The sequence below is a fragment of the Lontra canadensis genome, unplaced genomic scaffold (assembly GCF_010015895.1).
Source record: "Lontra canadensis isolate GAN:19392208 unplaced genomic scaffold, GSC_riverotter_1.0 scaffold105, whole genome shotgun sequence".
In the NCBI taxonomy this organism is placed as follows: domain Eukaryota; kingdom Metazoa; phylum Chordata; class Mammalia; order Carnivora; family Mustelidae; genus Lontra; species Lontra canadensis.
The window spans coordinates 1,367,709-1,386,547 of record NW_022631099.1 but is presented as its reverse complement, the minus strand read 5'-3'; the positions used below and the strand labels follow the sequence as shown (position 1 = coordinate 1,386,547).

The 18,839-nt window shown below is 50.9% G+C and overlaps 1 protein-coding gene across 1 annotated transcript in view; it reads right to left on the bottom strand.

Moving 5' to 3' along the window:
- Nucleotides 1-18,839, bottom strand: part of CDH22 (cadherin 22) — a 119,001-nt gene that overhangs the window by 43,345 nt on the left and 56,817 nt on the right. The window contains exons 3-4 of the mRNA XM_032838589.1: nt 14,972-15,266; nt 1,849-1,968 (exon numbers count right to left, since the gene is read on the bottom strand). Of these exons, the coding sequence (XP_032694480.1) occupies nt 1,849-1,968; nt 14,972-15,266 (415 nt within the window). The remainder of the gene's footprint in view (nt 1-1,848; nt 1,969-14,971; nt 15,267-18,839) is intronic.

Here is an 18,839-nt window from a genome sequence, read left to right as displayed (position 1 = left end):
GAAATAAATTTTAGTGTATCCACAACAGCTGTTAAATAAAAGAATGAGGAAGCTCTTTATGTACTGATATAAAATAATCTTCAAGATGTATTGTAAAGTGAAAAAGGCAAGCAGTGTATATAGTGTGTGTTTATAGCTACCATTTGTGTAAAAAAAAAATAAAACAAATACATGTACCTATTTTCTTGTACATGCATAGAATAGCTCTGGAAGGATACGCAAGAAAATTACATTGGTTGCCTTGGGGACCCAAACTGGGTGGCTGGGGGACGGGAAGGGGTGAAGAATTTCCACTAAATATCTGTTTGGATTACTTTTTAAATTTCGAACCTTGAAATATGTTATTTATTTTTAGAAACTTAATATTTTTTTAAGTGCATGAGTCCAAGATCTCATAGGATATATATATCAAGTGGCTACCTCTGGGGCTGTAATTAGGGGATGAGGGTGGGAAGCATCTTCCTTTTTTTCTTTCTCTCCCTCTTTTAACATTTAATGATTGAATTTCCAAAATATATTACTTTTGCAAGGAGAAAAAAATGACAAAGATATTTGTGTAAGATAGTACAATTATAACTGTGCTCATAGTCTGGAATCCTCAATCCCCCACCCCAAAAAATCAAATACACAAACAAAAACCCGAAACACAGATCCACCACGCACACACACACCATTACCTTTAGAATAATCCTTAGAACTACCTTTTACCCCCATTACCCTTGGAAAAAAATTCCCCCATTACCTTTAGAATAAAATCCAAGGTCTTAAGCCTCACTTCTCCTGGGCCCAGTTGGGCCCCTACCAGCCAGCCCTGATCCCATCTCAGGCCTCCTGCATTTCCCAGTCCTGGGTTGCTTACAATTCCCCTCATGCCTCAGGGTGTTCTTCCCTCCTAGTTTTGCCAGCACAATGCCCTCTGCCTGGAATGCCTGTCTCTGAGTCCCCATCTGGGTCTGGCCAACACCTTCTTATCCTTTGGAGATCAGCTCCTTCCACCTCCCAGAACTTTGCATCCCGATGGCCCATGCATGTGCCTGTCGCCCCTGCCCCCAATGGACTGTGAGCCCCAGAACAGCATCTGATAAACATTGTGTGGTGTGCGGTCTCCCGTGAGCCCTCACTCCTGGCCTGCCCCTCCCATCTCAGGGACAGGGAGAACACCTTCCTTGGCCTCGGCAGCCACGCCCAGCTGTGCAACCTCTGTGAGGCACTTCACTTCTCTGAGCCTCATGTCCTGCTCTGCCCTCCCTGCCACTCTGGCAGGGCCTCTCAGAGACGTAATCAGGCTCTAACCTCAGAGAAAGTGAAGTGAGGACTGTGTTCGGTGGTGTTGGGGGAGGGAAAAGAAGCCAACAAGCCATTCTCCCCTGTCTCTATCTCTTTCCATCAGACCCTTAACAACTGCCCTTTGAACAGAGCTTTCACAACTGCTGAAAAGGTGCCCTTCACCTGCTGACCCCTAAGGGCTGCAGACACGCTTGCTTCAGTTAAGCTCCAAGGACAAGAGGGTCGCTTACGTGGGACCTCTGAAGTCCCCTTCAGGGCGCCCATGTATCCTGCCTTTTTGTTTCTCTGCCAGTCTGGCAGGCGCTCCTCACCCTCCCCACCCCGCCGCCCTCAAGCCCCATCTTTTTCTGTTCCTCAGCCCTTGTCTCTTTCTGCCTGGCGGTCCTTTCCTCGCTGAGATCCTGGAACACGATAGACGCGGCTTCCGGTCCCGTCCTACCCTCAGCGATGTCTGGTTAGAAGGCTGCTAGCAGAAGTACCCCCACCCTCTAGCCCCGCCCCTCCGTGCCCCTCCTCGGTCTTGCCCAGGCCCCGCCCCTCTGGCCCGGCCCCGCCCCTTACCGGTCTTGGGGTCCACGGTGAAGTGGTGCTCGCCATCCAGCACGCTGTACACCAGCCGAGCGCTGCTGCCGTACGTGGGGTCATCCGCATCCGAGGCCATCACCTGCATCACCGACGTGCCTGGACCCGGGGGACCAAGCGAGACGGGGGTCACCTGGGGCCGCTGTGCTTGTCCTCCCCACCCCAGGGAAGCTAGGAGAGGAGATCCAAGCTGGAGGTCATGGAAGCTAGTCCCCTCACAGTCCTCATCCCCACACCGACTCCCATCCCGCTTCCTGATCTGGGGGCTTCCTGTGGAACAAGCATGACCATGGAGTCAGATCTGGGTTCAGATCTCCTTTGGTGGCTCCCAGCTGTAGGACTCTGGCAAGGGAAGACAGCCTCTCTGAATCCGTTTCCTCTTTAGCAAATGGGGGATAATCCTAGTCCTTGGTTCTTGATGTTGAGGGAATGCACTTTAAATTCTCAGTGCAGATGGGGCTCAGTCTCAGCTTGTGATGCAATGGTCATCGTCACCAATTAAGTCATCACGGTCAGAGTTAGAGCCAGGACTGGAAACCAGGCACCCGACTCCCAAAACAGGGGTCTTTCTACCCACCCCTGCCCCTCCTGATTTCTTGAGAGAATTCTGCTTCTCTTCCCTCCCTCCTCACCACCCCCCACAGGATGGGGGTTGGGCAGCCCAGAAGGATAACCAAGTTCACTGGGGTTCAGAGGCCAGTATCTTTTGGATCTGGGGCAGGAGGATGGCAAGGCCCAGCTTTCCCTTTGGTTAATAGTTGGCTGTGGGTCCTGGTGCCCTCCTCGCCCCTCCCCCTGGGTGTCCAGACAGTCTCCTGCCCCAGACACACACACACACACACACACACACACACACACACACACACACACACACTTCACATGCTCTGCACGCTCTGCACGTAGGCTGCTGGGGAGAGTATAAATTGGATAAAAGTCCATCAAACAGCGGCAATTAAGTTATTGATTTTCGACGCTGCCTCATTAAACTGGGAGCTTCTCTCGGCCTGTCCCAGAGATGGCTCTAATTTGACATCATGTTCAATTTGACGAAATCAGGGCTTGGGACGTGAGGCTGGACAGGAGGGGGGTGAGGGTGGGGTGGGGGAGGGTTGGATGGGGAGGCGGGCAAAGCCTTCTGGTCCATCTGAACCTTTCCAGAAAGGAGGGGGTGAGGTAGAAGACCCAAGAGGGAGTCTTGGGAGCTCAGGATATGAGCCAAGAGGATAAGACTCAGACGTCACTTCAAGGTGATGCCTTCTTTTGAATGCCCTGCTGGTGAGGGGATGGGACCCAGACCTGCTGAGGTTCTGGGTGGGGCCTTTCCGGGGCTGGGTGGTACTCTCTGGGCCAGGAGGGCGCCTGCTAGGAGGTAAGGCCCATTCACAGCTTGGCTAATGAGTGAGGCTCTGGAAGTGCTACTGCAGCAATTCTGCTAAGCCCAGCCTGCCGCCCGCCTCTCCCGCCTCCAGCCTGGGGCCCTCGATCATTCCAGACAGACACATGTATTTATTTTTCACTCTTTTGCATTCCTTATTTCCCTCTCTATATCCCCCCTCCCAGCCTGAGCCTTCTAAACCGGCCCCGCAATGCGCCTCTCTTTGGCAGCTCCTGCTCCATGTCAGCCATGTCAGGGTTGCCCAGAAAAGCTAGGGAAGGTATTTGAGCAAGCCCTCTCCCCGTCGATGCTTGGTGCCCAGGGTCTTCTCTTAGGGACATAACCCCAGGTGACTCATATTATACAGAAAGAGGAAAAAGGAATAAACTCTTAGGGGCACCCATTGCATGTCCAGCTTCACCAAGCACTTAAATTCATCATCTCTGGGGCACCTGGGTGGCTCAGTGGGTTAAAGCCTCTGCCTTCGGCTCAGGTCATGGTCCTGGGGTCCTGGGATCGAGTCCCACATTGGGCTCTCTGCTCAGTGGTGGGCCTGCTTCCTCCTCTCTCTCTGCCTGCCTCTCCGCCTGCTTGTGATCTCTGTCTGTCAAATAAATAAATAAAATCTTTAGAAAATAATTCATCATCTCTAATCCTCATAGTATTTTCGAGAGGCAGAATGTTCCCCTCGAAGTTACAGGTGAGGAAACAGGTCAGACAAGTAGGAAGACTTGACCAAGAGCACTGAGAGAGGAAGTGGTGGGATTTGAACCCAGGATTCTAAGGTCAAAGCCCTCCTGGGGTGACAGCGCAGGCAGGCAGAGTGGCTCTGGGGATGGTGGCTAAGTGTAATGAATCACAATCAGTGATGACTCTGCCATTTACTAGCAGTTTGACCTTGAACATGTCACAACCCCCTTGTGCCTCAATTTTCTCATTTGTGAAATGAAGATGAGCATATTACCAAACTCCAAAAATTGTTTTAGGAATTTAAACAGACTTCCGTGTTCAGCACCGAGGACAGTGCCTGACCCACGCTAAGCACTCAATAAATGTAAGGTTGTTGTCTTGGGAGGCATGGCATGCGAGTATATGATAGCACAATCATGCCTCCCTCACAGACACACTAAAAAGGGAGAAGATACATAAAGCATCAGGCTCATGGTGGGTGCTCAATAAATAGTGGCTGTTGTAGCTGTTATGAGAGAGGGTCTCCCTGCCACTCCCCTCTACTTGTTCCCCCCACCCCTTGGGCAAGGCACAATATCCAGCTGAATGACTCCCCAGGGTAATGGCTGATCTCTCTCTCTCTCTCTCCCTGGCTGCATCCCAGGGACTCCTGCGGGGATGATGGAATCATTTCCCCAATCCCGGATTCTTTATTGCAGCCATTATAGTTAATGCCAACACGTGGGGATGGTGAAGGGTCAGTGATTCACCACTGGCTCCCCAGGCTCCAGACCCCCTCCTACCTTCTTCACAAGTCAGCAGCTCCCCAGAATGGGCAGATAAAAGGGTGCCAGGCTTGTGGCTGCTATGGGACCACGGCAGGGTCAGCCCCCCTCCATTCAGCAGTTCGATTTTATAATGACCATCACATCCACTCCCTCCTTTAGTCCTCAGTCAAATTCTAAGATGTAGATGCAGTGGTATGCTGGTAAGTGTTTAACCATCAGCTCAGAGGGCTAGAGGGGTGGGGAGGAACGCCCTGCCTTGTTGTATTTGTTGATTTCCATGGTGTAGAGACTCTCACCATGGCCAATTTCAAGATACCTATGTGATATCAAGTGGCTCACAAAACAGAAAATCAATATTTGCCTATTGTGAGTGGATATGAGCCAAAACTGTACAATCCTGCATCATTCCCATTTTACAGATGAGGAAACTGCTATGCACAGTGAACGGTGAAAATGTGAATTAATAATAAATACTGATGAAACCCATTATTACATATTGTTATTCAAGGATCATGATAGATTATGTTTACTGAATAACTAACTACTTTGTGCTAGATCCTATGAGAAGCCTTTATGTCTGTTATCTCATGGAATTATAAAATAAGCTTGAAGTAAGCTCTATTGAGATTCCCACTTTATAGATGAAAAAATGAGGCTGAGTGAAGTTAAGCAATGAAGCCCCTTGTGCCTTAGTTTCCTCACTTGTGAAATGAAGATAATATTACTGCCAAGCTCTCAAGATCACTGTGAGAACTCAAATAGTTCTCCATGTTCAGAACCAAGAACAATGTCTGGCCAAGTTCACCTGGCAAGGAAATAGGAGAGGCAGGATTCAAACCCAGGTTAATCTGATGTCAAAACCCACATGTGCCTGGTCTTATGAAGTAGGAGGGGGGGCCAATAGGGTAAAAGGAGACGGGCAAGTAAGAGAGGGAAGAGTCAGAGAAAGGAGGGGAATGGCAAGGAACTGCATCAGGGATTTTCCCTGCCACAACTGGTTGAAGCTCGGACTTCCAGACGTAGGGCTGGGATTGGCTGGTTGCTGTCCATGGTGCTGCCAGCCAACTCTTAAGCTATGTGGGGTTAAGGACCTCTATCCAGGCCGACATAGGAAGTATTGCCCAAATGATTCTTGGGTAAACAGGATTTCAGAACAGGGTTCCACGTAGAATGTTAAATGTGGAAAGGCTGGTCCTCGGAGAGCACAGAAACCAGTGTTTCTTACCCTGGCTGCATATTAGAATCTCTTAGGAGCTTTAAAATAAAACTGATGCTGAACCCCATCCCAGACCACTTCAGTAGGCCTCTCCTGGGGTGAAGCAGAGACAAGGGCATTTTAAAAAAACTCCTGCAGTGATTCTAAAATGCATCCCAGGCTAACCACCAGCCAAACCCCTGATTGAACTCAGGAAACTGAGTCATGGGGTCTCTGCTCAGTGACTTTCCCCAGGTTCTATCAGTAGTAAGTGGTAGGGAAAGACTGCAGCCCAGGTCTGTGGGGCCAGCATGTCACCCTTCTGGACTCACTGTGCCAGTCCTAAGACTGACACTAGGAAGGAAGAAGCAAGGACGACACATGCCACCAAGTCAGCAGTGCTCCTCCCAGGCAAAATCAGCATGAGACATCAGACTCCTGCCAGGAGATGAGACTGGGTGGGCTTTGGCATCAGAGAGTCTTGGGTTCATATCCCACCGCTTCTTCACTCCGTGCTCTTGGTCAAGTCTTTCTCCCTGTTTGACCTCTTTCCTCACCTTTAGTCTAGAGGAGGCCCCTCTGCCTCCCAGGGATGCTCTGAGGACTAGAAATGATGGATTTACATGGCTGGTAAAGCTGGGCATATAGTAGCACCCAGTAGTTTATTCCTCTTGTCTCTCTGCAATGGTCAGAAGGTCTCTGGGGCTGTGCCCTTGGCCTGAAGTAGAAAATTCCTGGACACCATTATCAGGAGGGAGGGGTCATGCTCACCACTTATCTCTGGTTTACCTGGGTGTCTTTGACATGGTTTGTCATGGAGCCAGAATTGGAACCCATGGCCTGGCTCCCAACCCAGAATTCTTTCCTTTCTTATCTCTTGTCTTTGCTATCTACGAGGTCCAACTGCCACCTAGACTTGGGCTCCAGAGCCCCCAGGAGGAGTCCCATTGGCTCAAGGAGGAGGTGGTGCTGTGGGGAGGGGAGCTCCAGGACTGAAGTCATCCCAGCCCTCTCCTGGGCTTTGTGGCTGTGGGAAAACTGACCCGACTGGGCCTCCGTGCCCCTTCTGTAAAATGGAGATAATACTTCATCCTTCTGGACTCCCTGGAAGAGGGAGGCCCTTTAATGAGATGAAAGAGACGAAGCACTTTGGAAAGGAACAGAGTCTTCAAACGAGGTGACCAAGTGTCATTATTATGAAGATGTTTGTAATTATTATCATCATGCCTCTTCCCTACCTCCCTTTGCTGCCCTGCTGGGCCTGGGGAAACCCTCAGCTCACATTTAGCTTCTCAAACATTTATAAAAAACGAGTCCCACCCCCTGCTGCTGCCAGAACTGCGCAGAATGCTTTCTATTAAAAATTAAAAACCACTTGTCGAGTCCCTGGGAACGTTCAGATTACACAGGAAACAAACCCCTTCTCAAACTCTCCCTCCCAACTCCCTCTTTGATCATCACTTATGGTGCTGGCTCACTGGGCTGGCCTCCATAGCTTCCGGCCGCCCAGCCAGGGCAGCCTAATGATATGCAGATGCAGGAACATGGCTGGGGCGGGGAGTAGTTGGGAGGGAGGGGTAGGAGGCAGGCCCAGAGACAAGTGACAGAGAAGATGTCACTAAGAGATGGGGCTAGAAAGTGGGTCAGAGACACAGACAGAGACAAAAGACAGAGGGACAGGGATTCAGAGAGACAGGCAGGGAGAAAGTGGGAAAACAGATACCCAGACATGCAGGAAGAAATTAGGACAGAGACAGAGATATGAGCATCAGAAAGGCAGAGATACATAGAGACAGGGAGAAAGTGGAACACAGAATGTGACAGAAAGAGGTAGAAATGCAGAGATAAAGTCAGAAAGCAGACTTATATAGAAACAGAGACAGGCAGAGATACATATTAAGCAAGAGGAGAGTGGGAGAGAGTGGGAGGGGGGACAAAGAGAAGAAGCAGTTTTGGCTCAGTGGGATAAGAGTGCCCTATGTTGCAAATACGCTTCTCCAGAGTCTCCAGTGAAACTCTGGGACACTGTTCCCTCCCTTTGTCCTCATAGATCCCAGCCATGGACTCACCCATGAATGTGTATGAGAAGCTAATCTGTTCCCCTGAGAGAGAGGACTCTCCTACCATCCCAGTTTGAGACCCTTATGCTCTTCTGTCCTTCCCACATTTAAATGGGACCCTCTAGTATGTAATCTGGTCACCTTGTTTGTTGGGACAGCAACATTTTAAGTATCTGCTATAGCAACTGTCTGCCTGTTGCAGAAAGCAAACATTTTTTTTCTTATTTGCTTCTATTCAGTTACCCGACATCTATGGAGCACCCACTGTGTGCCAGGCCCTTGAGGGCAGGATGGTGGCTCTGTCACCTTCGTACTCACTGCTATGTAGGTATAGGGCCTGGCTTAGAGAAGGTGCTTGTGTGTGTTGAATAATTTGTTGGTGGAAATGACAAAGAAAGGCATGGATCTACTCTTCACAGGTTCCCTGGGCCACGGGGATGACTCCTGAGGGCCAGGGCCTCTGCTCCTCCTTGCCACCTTTCCCCACCAGAAATCTCCTGTCCTGTTTCCCCCGATCCTGGGTGGTGAGAGCCAGTGCCGTTGCTAGGCAAGGAGATATTGCACATATAGATCTTCCTGGACTTTAATTAAAAACATCTTTAGAAGTTGTCTCTGCAGAGGCTAGCGATTGATTCCTGGCTTGGGCCTGAGGGCTGCTGAGCCACACTCTCTCTGGCTGCAGACAGGACACTCAGAGGCTCCCAGCTTGTTGCTGCCCTCCCCAAATGAGACCTTTGGGGAGCACACTGCCTCCTGCTTTCCTCCCTTCCTCCTTGCCCTGTCCCCCGCCAACCACTGTATTCAATAATCAGTAGTGTGCTCTTCCAGTGTTACCTTCTTCCCCTCGTGAGCCTCAGTTTCTCCAGCTATAAAATGGGTGTGTTAACACTTGACCTGAGAGCTTCTGGGAGAATGAATTAAGATCAGGGATGTGAAAGTGCTTTGCAAGCTATAAAGTCTCTGTGCATGGCTGTTGCCCACACAAGCTGAGGCAAGTGGCTTGGGTTCTGCTTCTGGGTTCGGGGTCCAGTTCTGGCTCCAGCTCTCACTCTGGAAACTCAGGCAAGTTACTTTATCTCTCTCTGCATTTATTTCCTCATTGGTTAAATGAGGACAGTAATACCTGCCCTGCTTATTCCCCAGGATTGTTGAGAATAAAGGGAAATAGCTCTGTGAAAGCAGTGTTGGCTGACAGCTGTTCTTTAGTAAATGTCCCAAGAAGTGCGGGCTATACTACAAAACAGCCCTTCTGTCTGTTAGAGATGCTGCTCACAGAGGAACTGGAATACATGGGAACCCCGCTCTGGCAGAGCCCCTGCCCATTTCCACAGCTCACTGAGTCCCAATCCCATGGTCCAACAATGCCAATCCAATGCCAAATGAACCATTCCATGCTCTTGCCTTTGCTCTCAGCAGACATTACTAATCGTTTTCGTCATTTTCTCCTGAGCTTGAATGGGAGGGGCCTCAGACTCCTTCTCAACACAACCCTATAGTCACTACCATTGGACCAAAGTTCACCCCAGAGATGAAACTGATCTGCCACCACTTTAAGGTCAGATGAGGGTCTTGCTCTTCTTTGCATCCCCACATACCTACCAAAGTGCCATGTACATAGTAGGCGCTAATACATGTTTATTGAATTGAAAGCAACTGCTTATTTTTCTATCCCCTTGGGGCTATATATATAAAGTAGGTGCTAATAAATGTTTGTTAAGTTAGGTGACTCATCTTTGCAACCCCTACAGAGCCAAGTACACTGGAGGCCTTGTACATAATGGGTGCTAATAAACATTTGTGGATTTAATTCAATTACTTATCTTTAGATCCCCTGCAGTGCCCGGAATAAAGAAGTGGCTAATAGATGCATGTTGGATTGAAGTTCTCATTTCTGTATCCTCAACAGTGCCAAGCATATCTTAGACAGAGTTGGCATTAATAAGTAGGTAGAGTTGAACTGGGCATGAAAGGCCTGTGAAATCTTGCTGTCCACTGGTCAGGTTGTGAAACTTGTGGGAAGGGGTCTGGTGCCCCCAACATTACGAAATTATCTAGTCTAACTCTTTTCTCTCAAAACGCACTTTCTTGTTGGTTTCATCCAGCCTTAAGCTTAAAATTCCTTCTCTCTGCTGATGACTTTCAAAATTGTATCTCTGACCCTGATTGTGCTCCTGACCTCCAGACTCAGAGACCCAACTGTCCCCTTGACAACTCCACCCAGATTTCTAGTAGATGTCTCAGTCTTAACATACCCGAGAGTCTTAATTTTGTGCTGTAATCTTGCTCTTTCTGGAGCATTCCCCATCTCAGCAGCTCGTTCCATCCAATTGCTCAGGACACACTTGTCAACATCATCCTTGCTTTGTCTCTCTCTCACTCCTCATATCCAGTCCCTCACAAGCCCAGTTGGCTCTACCTTCAACATACATCCAGAATCCCATACCTTCTCACCTCCTATGCGGGTCTGAGTCAACATCACCTTTTGCCCACACAATTGCAGCTGCCTCCTCACTGATCTCCCTACTTCCAACCTTGTCCCCTTATAATTCATTTTCAACATGGTGGCCAACGAGTCAGCCTTTAAAAGTGTAAGTTGGATCACATCACTCATTGACTCTGTATCTCACTCAGAGTACAACCGAAATCCTTTCAATGGCTACCGTGTCCTACGTGATCCAGTTTCCAGTATCTCTTTCAATCTCATTGGACTCTCTCCCCACATCACTTACTTCTCTCTTCACCCACACTGACCCCTCATGACAAACACACTATGCCTCAGGACCTTTGCACTTGCTGTTTCTTCTGCCTGTATATTCTTCCTCCAGCTTAGTGATTCTCCAAGTGTGGTCCCTGAGCCAGCAATAGCAGAATCACCATGGAATTAATTAAAAAATGCAAACATTTCTAATAACCAGACCTGATGAATCAGAAACCCTGGGGGGAAAGGGCATCAATCTGTATTTTAGCAAGCCCTCCAAGTAATGTGGATGCACAGTCAAGTATGAAAACCAGTTTCACATAGCTCCTTGGTTCCTTCAGATCTTTGTTCAAATATGCTCTTTTGTAAAGAAAGGCCCTTCCTGACTCCTCTATCTAAAATAGCACTCCCCCAGTATAATGCAAAAATTCCCTAGGTTTCACAGCACTTAGACCTGTTATATAAGGGCCTATAATATATTGGCTTGTTTATATTTCATTCCTGTCTGTCTCCCTGCCCTGTACGGAGGCTTCCTAAGAACCTCCAGTGCCTGGAACAGTGCCTGGCACAGAGTAGACCCTCAGTAAACATCTATTGCATGAATGAACCTCTTCAATGTTTCGAAGGGAAACTGGTGCCCAGAGAGAGGCAGGGACTCGCCCAAGGTCGTGTAGGGAGCCAGGTTTCCTGACGGTCAGCTGTAGGACCTGCTTCGCTGTGTTAGGCTCAGCGTGGCTGGTGTGCCCCTCCTCAGAAGCGTGGCTCATCGGAGGCCCCCGGCACACTTCCCTTCCTTTTTAAGCTGTGAGTGGTTTAATTTTCGAGCCCTGCTGCCTTTCATGTCCCAAGCTGTGTCCCTGCTCCCTCTGATCTCCGAAGCTGCCCAGACCCTGGTGCCGCTTGTCCGCCCCGCCCTCCTCAGCCCAGATCAGGAGGCTCAGTAATTGTGACTGATTTTCAAAGCTGCCTGGAGTCTCCACAAGCACCCCAGTGTCAGATTTGCTTCCTCTTCAAAAAGTTGCTTAAATGAAATAAACTAATTTAATTTCTGCTTCCTCCCTTCTCCTCCTGGCTTCCTTGGCTTGTCCGAGTTGAATCCAATGCCTGACTCTTTCCTGAGCTGAATGTCAGAGTCAGTGAGCTGGGAGGGGAATGGGAGGCAGGGCAGGAACTCCTCAGGCTGATTGATATTCATGAATCCAGGGACTGGTTCTGCCTCCTACAAGCTGGGTGACCTTGAAAGTGTCCTTGCCTTTCTCTTGGCCTCAGTTACCCCAGTGTGATGCAAGGACTCCTGCCACTCTGACAGTCTAGGAACCAAGACTTGACTTGCTCAGTCACTGACTTGCTATGTAATGGTGGACATATTTTCTCCCCTCTGAGCCTCCGTGTTCCCATTTGTTCGATGGAGATGCCACCATCAGTCCCGTCACCTCTCAGAGTTGAAGTGGGAGTGAAATGATGGTCAAGTACCTGGCCGATGCCTCCCTCTGGAGTCCCCTATCCCCACCTGTTCTCCAAACCGTAGCAGAGAGAGCTTTCTAAATGCACCTCAGGACCTTTGCACTTGATTGGCTCCCTTGCTTTAGCCTTTCCCAGGTTCTGTGCTTCCATCAAGTCCTTTGGGTATGGCTCTTGCTTCCTTCTCCAACCTCACCTTGTGTCACTTTTCTGGTCTTTTCCATGTGGATTCATTTGGGATGAAGAGACACAGGGCCAGGGTTTGAGTCAGTGAGTAGGGGCTGCTGGATGGGGGGACATCAGGGGCTTTAATGCCTCTGACTTGCTGTGTGATCCTGGACACATCACTGCTCCTCTGAGCCTCAGTTTCCCCCATTTGCAAAATTGATTTCTAAGTAATCACTAGGCTCTGAAAGTCCATGGGTCTTTGCTACCGACAACTTTCAATGATCTCTCCACTGAACCCGTATATTGAAGTGCCTTTTGCAAGATGTCCACTTGGCTGTCTAGTAAGTACTTCCAACTTTAGCACAACTGAAACCAAACTCCTGATTTCCCTCCATCCCCCAGATCTGCTTCTCCCGCTGCTCCTTCCATCTCAGCAAATGGAAATCCCATCTATTTAATTGTCCAGGTCAACACCTCAGTAGTCATCCCTGAATTGTCTTTCTCTCACACCCCACATCCCATCCATTAGCAAATGCTTTCAGCTCTACTTTTAAAATATATCCCAAAGTCGACCTCCTCTCACTACCCTTACTGATCCCACCTTGTTCCAAGCCACCATCATTTCCCACCTAGGTAATTACAATATGCTCCTCTGCTTTTGTCCTTGCCCCACACCCCAATCCCATCACCACCCGATCTTCACAGAACAGAGTGAGGTCCTTTTAAAACTAAGTCAGACCATGTCATTCTTCTGAACAAGCCTCTTTGCTGACTGCCCAGCTTGCTCAGCATAAAAGACAAATCCCTGACTAGGCTCCCCGGGGCTGTCCAATCTGATCATCTCTCCACTTCTCCTCGGAGCCTTTGTAGGTACTGTTCCCTCTGCCTGGAATGCTCTTACCCCAGGGCCCACCCTTTCCTTTCTTGAGGTCTCTGTTTCACAGTCAACTCCTCAGAGAAGCCCTCCAGCCCAACGCTCTTGTTTGTTTACTCGCTTACTGACTGCCTTTCTCAGCCAGAAGTTACCCTCCATGAGAGGGAAGCTTGTCTGTCTCTTCAACGGCATGTTCCCAGTGCCCAACACATAGTAGGTCCTCCCGTACCTTTGTAGAATAAATAAATGGATACACTCAGACACATAGTATGCCGTATGCACACACAGGCCATAAAGTGCCTTTTGCCTAGCCATGTGCATGCACACACGTGTGTGAATGCATACGCACACCAGGCACACGTGCACACCTGTGCATGTGTGTGCACCAGCCCGCACCCGCATCCCCGCCCTCACTGTTCCCTGGCCTCCCACTGTCCTTCTGTGCCCACCCGTATCTCTGGTCCACTTCTTCCTCTCTATCCCTGGCTGCTGGCTCTCTACCCACCAATCTGTCAGATTTAGCCCAATCTGGGGAAGCGGGGGCTGCCCGCACCCTCTCTGAGCTCAGACACCCCCTGCCTCTGACATGCCCTAGTAGGACTGGAAGGCCCAGAGAGGGGCAGCCCTGAGCCCTCGACCACAGTACGTCAGGGATGGAATGAGGTGTCGAGGACTGAGGACCACTGCTCTCCGCCCAGCCTGGCATGCAGGTGCCTGGGGTAACCTCCTGCAGAAGATGGCTGAGCCCCTTGCCTGTGACTCCGGCTTCTCCTGGGAGTCCCGGCCTCAGTGGGCCCTACCATGGGAGCCAGTATAGTCATCCAACTTCTCGCTTCAGCGTCCTGCTGCTGTGTGGCGGTGAGCTTCAGAGTGTGGCCTCTCCTGCGGTCTTCTCACACGCAGGGGTTCTGGTGTGTGGGCTCCTGATCTATCCATGCCATGGCGCGTTCCCGGCGCCCCTGCACTCTAGCGGCCATACCCAGCTACGTGCTGCTGACCTGCGTCTGGGGCTCAGCCGTCTCTGTGAACCTGTGTTCCCAAGTGGCTAGGTCTTGGGACCTAGGTTGGTGTTGGGGTCTCCCGTGGGCAGGAAACGAAGTTGTCTGGATGCTGTTGCTCCTGTCGCTGTGCCCCTCCCCGTTGTGGCTACTATCCGCTAGAGCCTAGCCCCAGGTGGGTCACCTCTGTTCGTGGCTTTAGCCTATGGCTATGTAGGTGGTCGTTTCTGTGCACAAGCTCCAGGTGAGGTGCTGTTTCCTGAGGGGCTTTGAGGCGGCTCTGTCGGGTGTGAGGCTGTGTCTGAGGTTGTGTGCCCAGGCCTCGTTCTAGCTGTGTCCCACTCTGGTTCTTTCCAGGTGTAGGTGTGCCCGTGTTCAGTTGTGCCTGCCCCTGTGTGGGACTGTGGCCAAGGGCTGTGCAAGGTCAGCGTGGAGCTGAACTCTGGCCAAGGCCGCATACAGGGGAGCTGCTGAGCCTGGAAGTGGGGCTGGGCCTGTGGGAGTGACCGTGGCCAAGCATGTTGCTCTGGCCACTCGCAGTCCAAGTCATGTGGGGTCAGTGTCCATGTACATGGCTGGGGTCTTGTGTGTGTCTTAGTCTGGGTGTGCAGCTGTGACCGTGTCATCACTCTGCTTGAGCCCGTGTGGGCTCCTGGACTTGTGCCTGTATCCCCTGCCTGGGGCAGCACTTCCAGTCTCTCCTGCTTCTCCCCAGATGATCAGCCAGTCCCCATAACAGGCTCCCACTCAGAACCTGGCAGCTCCCCTAGCCCCAGCCCCTGACTCTGCCCAGCACCCCCAGGGTCCGCTGCCTACCTGTAGGTGAGAGCTCAGCCACACTTCCAATGTAGGGGCCATGCAGGAAGCGGGGCTCACTGTCGTTGATGTCCTGCACCTTGATGATGAACTCCGACTCCGGTTCCAGCAGGCGGTTGGTGGCACGATCCCGGGCCTGAGCCCGCAGCGTGTAGAAAGTTTTCTGCTCACGGTCCAGGCGCTCCATGGCGTGGATGTCTCCCGTCAGCTCATCGATCAGGAAGATGGTCCCAGCTCCCTCACCTGAGATGGTGTACTTGATGGCCCCGTCACCCTCGTCGGAGTCCGAGTGGATCTGGGGAGGCAGAGAGGACGGTCAGTGGGTCTGGGGCAGGCCCTCGGAGTTTGCATTTCTAACAAGCTTCCAAACGGCTGTCTCTGACCCCACTGGGAATTATGGGTCCAGCCCCACCTGCCCAGACTCTGAGCCTGGCACACGGAGCGGGCAGGGAGTGAAGGGAGCGAGGACGAAAGGGGATGCACATCATAGGAGCCCCTACTCTGTGCCTGGGTCCGTGCTAAGTGATTCACATACTTATCTATTCAGAGTTTTCGAAAAAAAGGTTTAAAATCTACAGAAGTCACTAGTACCTCCCTGACACCATGGGACAAACGAAATTCACCAGTCAGGCCAGCAGGGGCACTGCCACAGGGTCTTACCGCCGCAGGACCCTAGCTGGGCCAGGCAGGACCCTCTGGCTACTGGGTCACGGAGAGGTCGGGGGAGCTGAGGGAACTGGGGGAGGAGGGAGAGGAGGGAGACCATTTACTATGGGGGGGGGCTATGTCACTATGTTCACGACCAGCACAAGAACACTGGTATGTACTAGCTGAAAATCAGCCCTGCCTGAGACATTATAAGCATCCAATAAATGGTAGCTATCGTTACTGTTATATTATTTACTAAATGTTAGCCATATATAACTGGGATTTAATCCAGGCACCACCAGGCTCCAAATCCCAGGCTGTTTTCACTGAACTGAGATCTCTTAGGCAAGGAAGCAGTAGCAAGAGGGTTATCCCAAACAGAAACACCTAGGTCGCAATTCTCCGATTCCCAGATTTCCGAGGCAATTCCAAGCAGAGGGAAAAGTGTCCGATGAAGCGGGTGACCTTGGGTGGGTCCCTGCTCCACTCTAAGCTTCCGCAGAGATGTAACGTGAGTGACAGAATCCCTAAAGCCCCTTTCAGGCCAGGATACCACGTACCCCAGCCCACACAGCAGGACAACAGGTGCCAATGAAGTCGTCACGAAGGGGGATGAAATCCCACCCCTTGCCACGCAGGAGGAGCCCGGGTATAAATTCTGCTGGTGGAACTCTGTGTCTGAAAGGTGGATTATAGAAGTGCCATTTGGAAGATTGAATGGCCCATAAACATTTTCATATTTCATTAGCCGATTAATGGGCATCTCTCTCTTTTTGGCGAGTCTGCTGATTCTCAGCAGAAATTGCGGGGAGTAAATGGAGGCGTCTGGTGGAACCTTCCCGGGTCCCCGTCCTGTTATAGATTGCCCCAATTAATGCCCGTTCTGGGCTCCACTGAGAAGCCTTCTTCCTGTCCAGTTACTGTTAATAGATTTCTCATAAGTGGCTGTATTGTAAAAACCTCATAACTCAGTTTAATGCCCCCAATAAAATTATCTCAGGACGTCAGCCCTGAATCATTGGCAGTGCTGGGGATGAGGAGACCTGTCTCTCCTGTTTGCTGTTTATGCTTTCCCTCCACCTTGGCCCAGGGGACGTGGGAATAGGAGAGGGTACACTTGTTCCCTCTTCCAGCACCTCCACCCACTTTCCAATCAGACTCGGCGTGTGCTTACGGAGTCAGCAAACACCGCGGTGCAGTGGGATAGACACCACGTGGGGGGACGCTTAAGAGCGATAACCTTAGCCGTTTTCATTTCTGCCCTATGAAACATTATTCTTCCCATTTCTCAGGTGAGAAAACGGAAATGCAGAGAGGGGAAGTCACCAGTTGTGTCACACAGCTGAGTTCAGGAAGCCAATCTCCTGATCCCATGACTCGCTGATGTTGTGATCATTTTTCCTCTCTGTTTTCCCCCTTGAGAAATCAGATCGAGCCCTCCCTAGCACAGGTGCGGTGAGGATTCAATGAGAGCATGTTTGTAATGACCTGAACCCGAGGTAGACCATTGTTGCCTTCCCTTTCTGCCCCCTGGGTCTCTATCATGTCCCGGCAGACCTTTCTTACATGTGAACTCAGACCCTGGACAAGGATGGACACTCACGCGGGAGGGGTGGGGAGGAGGGAGTGGAACCCAGCGGTGATGTCACCATTGTGCTTCTCCTGTGAAGGATGACATAGCGCTCACGCGGTGGCCCAATGGCCACTCTCTGGGGACTGCAGAGTCAGACAGAGTGGAACGGGTGGGGGCAAGGGGGCAGGAGCTAAGAGTTCAGAGCTGTGGGTCTGGGCTGGGCTGTGGCTGCCTGCCCTGCGCACGTGGGTCCTGGCTCGAGAGAGAAGAGGGTATGCCTGTGTCTCTACCCCCAGAAGAACATTTCCCAAGACTCTCAGCTGTGAGGGGAGGCTGGAGGACAGCACTCTTGCTTATGGAGCGCCGACCATGGGCCAGGTGTGTGGCGGGCCTCTGCAGAAATCTAATTCAACATTGGAGAGCCCGTCCATGTATTGGCCTTTCCCAGGTGAGGATACTGAGCTGGGCCCAAGTCTGTTTGACTCCACAGTGCAGTCTGTCCTTCTGCAGCCTCTGCAGATCTCTCAGTCTGGCTGGGGGAGAGGGCTGGACACACCTTTTGCCTTATACCGGCCACAGTCACAGGCGGCCTCTTCTACCTGGGCCTCTACTTCATCATTTGGAAAAGGACTGCAAATCACATATCGAGACAGACGATGGGCTTGGGGATCGGTAAGAGCTGGGCGCCAGCTCAGGCTCTGCCACTGGCCTGTGGTATGGCCCTGAGCCTCAGTCTTCTCATCTGTAAAGGACACGCTATGGCTCCCACATGTTCCGACGATTCCTAAGATAACGTGTGGAAGCTCCTGGCATGAAATAGGTGTTCGTGCAGACCAGTTCCCTCTCCTTTTCCCACCCTGGGCTCAGGAGGGACTGAGGGTCACGCACTTCATTCCCCAATGTCTGACACAAGACCGTAGGCTGAAATCCTGACCCACTGGAGAGACAGGGGCATCATCTAGTACCTTCTTCCCTTTTAAACTGGGCTTGTTTCCTCCTTCAGGCAGTCCTCTTAGGTGCCGCAACCCACTTGGTTGAAGAGCCTTCATCCTGCCCCACGCACACTCCCTTCTGCTCCACACTCCCCCGTAACACTCAGTGTTGCAAATCTGTCTCCCTAGCTGTCCTGGGCCTCAGGGGTGTGGACTAACTTTGATTCACACCTTCTGAAACCCCATGCTTTGCACACATAGGTGTCCTGAGTAGGCCTACAGAGAAAATACAGGGGAAATGAGAGAGTTGAGTGAGTGTGTGTGTGTGTGTGTGTGTAAGGGTACATGCATGTGGGAGTGTGAGATGTAAGCTCCTTGAGGACCAAGTGTACGGCTGTTTATTTCCTTCTACCCAGTACCCAGCACAAGGCATGGGGCCAAACATATCAAATAAATGAAGAACGAAATATACAACAGTCACTAAAATGCCCCACCTGCCTTCTGGGATTTCTGGAGGATCCAGTCACTGCCAAATCCCAGGTACACATGAGCTAGACTACAGAGAAGAGTCATCAGACACACTTCTAGACCGTTGACTGTGACCTCATTGATGTCTCATTAAGATCTTGTGAATCAGAGTTTATTTCCTCCCTACTGCACAGGTTGGCAAGCTGAGGATCAGAGAGGGCCTATATCTCCTCTAAAGTCACACAGC